The 7,330-nt window shown below is 52.9% G+C and overlaps 1 protein-coding gene across 1 annotated transcript in view; it reads right to left on the bottom strand.

The window, feature by feature from the left end:
- The window catches only part of CAMK1D (calcium/calmodulin dependent protein kinase ID), a 394,045-nt gene extending 387,415 nt beyond the window's left edge, over positions 1-6,630 (bottom strand). The window contains exon 1 of the mRNA XM_081820587.1: positions 6,147-6,630. Coding sequence (XP_081676713.1) covers positions 6,147-6,238 — 92 coding nt within the window. The 5' untranslated portion in view covers positions 6,239-6,630. The remainder of the gene's footprint in view (positions 1-6,146) is intronic.
- Between the last annotated feature and the right edge of the window lie 700 nt (positions 6,631-7,330).

Below are 7,330 nucleotides of genomic sequence, written 5' to 3'. Positions count from 1 at the left end.
TTTTTTTTGGCTAGGTCTCCATAAATCCCCTTAATCTTTCCTTTCCCCAAATAAATCTCCTTAAATCCCCTTCAATCTCTCTTCTTCCCCTCCTCTCTCCTCTGGGACAGCTTAGGGTCCCAGAGGGGGACTGTCACATTGCTGATCACCTTGCACCCACAGTGATAGACCTCCAACCTCACACCTCCAATCCTTACCAGATTTCCCAGGAATCATCAGGGAGTCCACAGCCTCCTGGGGAGCCATATTTTTAATTGAAGAAGGAACTGCAGGCACTCAGAAAATCCTTGCATAAACTGACCAAAACCATCCAATGGCACCTTTCTTCCAACCCCAAAGCCTTGGAGAATCTCACACCCAACCACAGCAATTCCTTTCTGTTGTCCCTTCCAAAAATATCCAGGATCCAATCACTTCTCATCACCTCCATAGCTACTTCCTCCTTCTAAACCACCTGTCTGTCACCTGGATCATTGCAATGGCCTCCAAGCTGGTCTCCCCACTTCTGTCCCTAAGCCCACCAGTCCATCATCAACACTGCAAGTACAGTGATGATGGAAACACCTAAGTCAGATCAAGGTTCTCCTCTGCTCAAAACCCTCCAATGTCCCCCACGTCTCTCAGAGCAAAGACAAAGTTTTGACGAAGGCCTATAAAGGTCCTCCATGAATCCGATCTCCCCTCCACCTTGCCCCCCCCACTTCCTCACCCTCATGCCTCTCTTAGCTCCCACCCTCCTCCCCTGACCACCCACTCCCAGCCACACGGGCCTCTTGGAACACCAGACAAACTTCCCGCCAGGCCCTCAGCTCTTGCTGCCCTCTCTGATGGGAACATTCTGCCTTCAGATGTCCCAGGGCTCCTTTAGATGGTATTCAAATACTAGCTTCTCAGTAAGGTCATCCATGACTACCCGGCCTCAAGTTGCCATCACCCCACTCCACAGAATCCCCCTTCCCAGCTTGGTTTCCTCCCTCATGTGTGTACTAGAGTAATTGCACCATACTCTACATTTTACTTACTTATCTTTTTCATTCCCTGGTTCTCCTACCAGAAGGTAAGCTCCAAGAGGGTATTTTTTTGTTGTTTGTTTGTAGCTATGCCCCGCAGTGCCTAGAATACAGCAGATGCTCAGTAGATATCTTTAAATGTATGGGAGGCTGAATTTATATCCTGCCCCCCTAAACAAGAGATCTGAGAAATACAAACTCCTAACAAATACCGCACCTGGGATATCCTCAGGGAGAAATCTAGGGGCTTCTGCCCCTATGTTCCTCTTGGTGATATTCTTTCAAATGCTTCACCCAGACTCTAAAATTCTGAATAATCCCAGAATAAATACTATTAAACCAGCCAGTCAAATATACAAACCACCTGAAGCAGCTTTGCATTCTACCCCTCTTACCCCCAACATACATCCCCAAAAAAGACTTGAGTGTGTTTTCCACTGGGGCTTTCAGATAACTCAATCATCCGTGTCCTCAACAGGTGTATTTACTGAGCAATTTCAGAATAAGGAGTGTAAGGATGATACTAGTGGGAAAAGACCGTGCTTGCCCCACGGATATTTCTATTTACACTCTTCCTAAAGCAGCACCAGCAGGCACTCATTTAATGAAAAAGGGAACGCACTATGCTATTGACATTAAGTGAGATAAGACTTCGTGTCCCGAGCTGTTTCACTTTGCTACTAGCATGGGCCTAAAAATGTCGCTCCAAACAAAAATGAGCTGCACTAGCCACACATGGAAGGCTTGTAAAGAGCCCCAGCGAGGGCGCCTGGGTGGCTCAGATGGTTGAGCGTCTGCCTTCGGCTCAGGTCGTGATCCCGGGGTCCTGGGATCGAGTCCCGCATCGGGCTCTCTGCTCCTTGGAAGCCTGCTTCTCCCTCTGCCTCTCTCTCTCTGTCTCTCATGAATAAATAAATAAAATCTTTAAAAAAAAAAAAAAGAGCCCCAGCGAGTAGCTTCCTTGTACAGGTGAGCCATAAATTCTCAGGGTTCTAAGAGCACTTGAAAACCATCTTGTCTTCCCTGTCCCCCCCCACCCCTGATTTTAGAGAGGAGGAAGCTGAGACAGGGAGAGAGTGGTGTGGACAAATGACCAAGCAGCCCACAGGCCACACAACCCATTAGTGGCTGAGCCAGACCTGGGAGCCAGGCTCAAACCCTCCACGATGCCCAGTCCAGCCCCCTACCGACAGCAATTACTTCACCGTAAAATGCTCAGTCTATCAGAAAACCATGCATTCACACCCTGCAGAGATGAAGATCTATTTTCTAGGACATGCCATTTCCTATACTCCAGAGGAAAGGAGGTATATTGGGACAATCATTCTGTGTCATGCCAAGTACTGAGGCCTTCTCTGTTCAGATGCCTTTCATGGTGTGGAAATTACAGAAGTGATTTCCATGAGTCTGGGGTACTTCCTGGACACCACACCAAAGCTCTCTTCCCATCCGTATTCTTCTCCAAATGGCAATTTTTTTTTTAATTTCAGAAGTTGTTGAAAGGTATCTCCAATAGAGGTGGTCTGAAGAGCCTTGGTAAATACACTGACAGAAATGTTCACTACCCCTAATTTGCTGTTACACATTTATTTGCTCACACAGTGTGCCAAGGATCTGAAAACACGTCGTGGATTACTAAACAGTAATTAGGTCTTTCACCTTACTCAGAGCTATGGTCAGGTTCTGGAATTCCAGTTCAGAGGAAGTTACATGCAGCCCACTGGTTGGGAGGTTCTTCCTGAGGCCTGACTGAGAGGCACAGCAGTTAACCCAGGCCCAAACCCCAAAGACAGATCTTTTTGCCTAGGCTGTCCCTGGCTTCCTTCATCTCCTTCCCACCCTCCTGGGCCCACCTTCACTCCCATTTGGCCCCCACCCTCCAGCAAGTCTCCTCTGACCACACAAACTAAATGACTCGACCCTTTGGCTTCAACAGTAAGTGTTCTAGCTCCGCAGGGAAAGGTACGTGAATCAGGCAGCCAGATATCGGATGACAAAGTTTGGCTAAGTGTGCTCCTCAGGCCTTTACGATGCTTTATTTTATTTTATTTTAGATTTTATTTATTTATTTATTTGACAGAGAGAGACACAGCGAGAGAGGGAACACAAGCAGGGGGAGTGGGAGAGGGAGAAGCAACTCCCCACCGAGCAGGGAGCCTGATGACGGGCTGGATCCCAGGACCCTGAGATCATGACCTGAGCCAAAGGCAGACACTTAACAACTGAGCCACCCTGGCAGCCCTACAGTGCTTCATTTTAAAAGCATTTTAACACTGAGAGATGACAGTCTGGCTCCTGGCAGGGCTTTCCTGCCTTAGGATCCTGAAGGCATATGGGGAAGGTGTGACAAACAAAAGGACTTGGAACTGCAGAGTATCTTGGAAATGAATCCCAATCTTGATTAGTGATGCCTTTGACTTATGCTAGGTTTCATTACAAACAGGAGAGGGGTCCAGACTCCGCATCTGCACAGACAGGACGGGAAGCGACCTCCCTATTCGGACTCAGGTCAAGGTCACTGGAGCTGGCCCCGGGTGAAACAGGCATGCTGAATTTCAGACCACTGCTACGAAGTCCAAGCAGACGAAATAATGCTGATAATCTAAAAGCTTTGAAATGTTGCCATATTTAGATAACAGGTTACCCCAGAATGATGTTTTCTTTGCATTAATATTAAAATTAGCTTTCCAAATACTCAAGTTAAATCAAATTATTAGAAAACATTTGCTGTTACATAACCCACAACATAGGTCAACCCCATATGGATCATGATGAGTTGTTCTGCCTAGATTCAAGTATCAGCTCCACCACTTAATAACTAGCTCATGTTTGGCGAGTCACTTAATCTCTCTGTCACCTCATTTTTCCCCAATCTGCCAATTGGGGATAATAGCAAAACCCACCTTCTAAGCTTATTATGAGAGTGAAATACATGTAAGGCACTTAGAATAATGCCTGATACTTGGTATTCATTTAAGAAAGTCACCTATAATGACTATTATTATTACGTCATTGAGTAAAAACATTTTGATCATTTAATTATTTGTGTTAGACTCTTTTAGAACCCACGCCAGCACCACAGGGCCTCAGTGGAAAACTTCTTTTCAAAGAATTATTTCCAAGGCAGAAGGCAAAGCTTTGGGACCCCAACAGAGACCCATGCCCAAGTTCACGGGGCACCTCACCAGAGTCCAAGAGATTGTTCTGCAACAGCTCCCCTGGCCTCTCTGGTACCAGAAGGCAAATCCCCATCCTTCCCAGAGGGAAAACCGCCTGCAGTCACCCCCAAACAGCGCCTGCTTCAGCAGGAGCCACTTAATAAAGCCACAGCTCACTGAGCTTCCGCGGCCTGGCTGCTGCAGAGGTGAGGCTGCAGGGCTCTCCTGAAAAGCAGGAGTCAGTTAGGGGGAGACGGCCTCTGTCCACCTGGAAGCTGCAGGCAGGGGGAGCAGAGAGAGGGGCTCAGGTGGGGATGTGCCATGCAAAGGAAGGCATTCCCACATACTGAGACTCCGCTCTCTCCCATCCCCTCCTCTGCAGCCACATAACCGGTCTCAGGATGACAAGCATGGGCATGCTTCTTGCTTCTCCATAACTTGAGCATCCCAGCATCAAAACCCCATATCCGAATAAACCTCAATAGTAATTTTCAAAAGTTTTGACCAAAACTCACCCCTTAACTGGCCATGCTGAGAGAGGCAGTCCCAAACCCCTCTTTATTAAAAAGGGCAAAGTCCCTTCTATTTTCATCCCAACAAAGATAGTCTATACCCACAGGTGCCCTCCCTAAAGTACAGCACAACAGCTGGGAGACCCTATTCTCAGCCTTGCCAGTGTGCTTTCCTGGGAATCAGAAGCATGGCTGGGAATGCTGCCTTCACAACTTCACTCTGGGGGACCCACTGCAGATGTGGGGGTGGGGGTGAGGGAAATGACTGAACAGCCACAGGGGACCCTGAGTAGGGGGCAGCAGACAATCTGGGTTGGAAAATGTGGTTCTGGAAAAGCAAGCCAACACACAAAAACAAGGAAAGGAGGGAAAGGGAAGGAAGGGGGGAAGGAAGAACACAATGATTTAGCTCACCAAACACCTCCTCTTTCTCTTCCCAGCCTAATCAACACCTCCATGAACCCCTGCTAAATGTTCAGTTCATATAGCACATGTGTGCGTGTGAGAGAATATATATACTGACAGATACTGATCACCAACAGATACTGATCACATGAGGGAAGAAAATAACTTGAACTTCAGACTCACCAGCAATGCCTGATTCTCTTTCACTATCAGCCTCCCTACCTATTCTGGGGCGCTTCAAAACAAAACAAACAAAAACCAACTCCTGGGCAGAAAGAGAGCACCCACTGAACTGAGCAGCATATGCTTGGGGGCACTGATGCCATCGACTTCTGAGTATTTCAGCTTCCTGTCGACGCAGTCCAACACTGGACTAAAGGCAGCCCGGGAGAGAAGTCCCCTGTAGGGAGACACTCACAGACCCTCCCTGGAGACATACACCCCAGCGTGTGTGGCTGAGCCTATGTGAAATGGACATGCACTCAGGTAAGGCTCTACCCACACGTGACCCTGCACACTGCGAAATTCTTCCCTTCCATGATCGCGTGGCTTCCAAAGTCTTGCCTACACCTAGTACGTGCAGATGTCGATTCTCTAAGAATACATGGTGGAAGGACAGAAATGGGAATGACCGAAGCCCCATTTTCTCGAGACCCTATCTCTCATCTACACGGTGCGCCCACACACACGGTGAGTAAACGTACACAGCCAGGAAACACTCATATCCACCATGCTCAGCCCACAGTCACGCGTGGGGAGAAAGAAGTCGAGGAGGGCGGCGGTGTCAGGGGAAGTGGAAAGTCGCCTGCCGGGGGCTGTCCTCCCAAAAGCTCAGAGGTCCTATCGCCCCCGCCCGGGAGCGGTGTCCACCTGCGCCCGAGGGACGCAGACCCACGCGATGGACACGCGGGGGGCTCCGCAGAGCCGAAAACCGGACAATGAGGACGCGGCGACCAGCCGGTTCCTGCTGCGGTGGCCGGTGGTGGTGGCAGCAGGCGCCGCCTGTGCACCCGCGGCCGCCGGTAGGTACCTCCACCCTTCTCTCCCGGAGCCCCACTTACGTTCCGAGAGTCTCCTTGAACTCGAAGATTTTCTTGATGTCTTCAGCTTGCTTTTTCCAGGAGGAGCTGCTCTCGCCGTTCTCCCGGGCCATGGCAGACGAGGGCGGCGTGTGCCGAGGGCGGCGAGGCTGCGCGGCCGGGGCGCGTGGGGCCGGGTTGGGCGCGCTGAGGAGGGGGCGCCCGGCGACAGGGGCGCAGGCGGCGGCGGCGAGCCTGTCCGGGAGGGCTGGGGCCGGCGCGCGGGGATGCTCGGCGCGGGAGCCGGAGGAGACTTTGTGCTGCGGCAGAGCTTCCTCTTCTGCAGTTTCCTCTTTCACTCTCGCCGCCGCCGCGGTCCCTCCCTGGCTCTTATTTCTGCTCGTCTCGGGCACAGACTTCCTGCCGCCGCCGCTCGCCCCGCTCCTTTGCCGCCGGCTGCCAGCCTCACTTTCTGCTACTTTCTTGCCTCCCTTCTCCTCCCTCCCTGCCGCCCGCCTTGCTCCCTCCCCCTCCTCCCCCTCCTCCTCCTCCCGCGGGCTCCCCGCCCTCCCCGCGCGCCCCGGCCGCCTCCCGCCTCCCGCCTCTCCGCCTCCGGCGCGTTGCCGCCTTCGGGGATGTCCTGCTCCCCGGGAGCGCCGTGCACCGGGCGCGGGGCACCGCCGTCGGCTGGCCGCGGCGCGCGCCCTGGAGCCCCGGAGAGGGCAGGTGCGGGGGACCCCGGCAGGTGCAGGGCGCCGGGGCGCGCGCGGGAGGACCCCAGCCCTTGAGGTGCTTTAGTAATTCTCCAGTCAAGTCCCGGGGGCGCGAGGGCTTTCCTCCTTGGCGGCGGGAGGGGGCGCCTCTGCGTTGTGCTTGGCAGCAGCGGGGTGGGGGCGGGAGTGAGAGGCTGCCGGGATCCGAGGCGCCGAGGGTGGGGGCGCTTTCCCCGAGCGCCCGGGCCAGTGGCCGGTGCGTCCCGGGGCGGCGCGGAGCAGGCGGGCGGGGGCCGGTTGTTATGGCGACGGGAGAAGGCGGTGGGGATGCAGGCGGAGGTGGGCGTTGACTCGGGCCCCGCCATGCGGGCCCGCTTCTGGCGCTCCCGGAGCCTGTCGGTCCCTCCCGACTCGGCGACTAGAGCTAATTCGCATTGCACCAAAATCGGCGCTCGCGTCAAATTCTGGCCGAGGGAGAGGGCCTCGTGGCGAGGAGAAAGCCTGGAAGCCTCG

Source organism: Leptonychotes weddellii, chromosome 5 (genome assembly GCF_054177405.1).
Source record: "Leptonychotes weddellii isolate Sample4059 chromosome 5, ASM5417740v2, whole genome shotgun sequence".
Lineage (NCBI taxonomy): Eukaryota > Metazoa > Chordata > Mammalia > Carnivora > Phocidae > Leptonychotes > Leptonychotes weddellii.
Note: the sequence above shows the minus strand (reverse complement) of the source record. Positions and strands in the feature narration are given on the sequence as shown.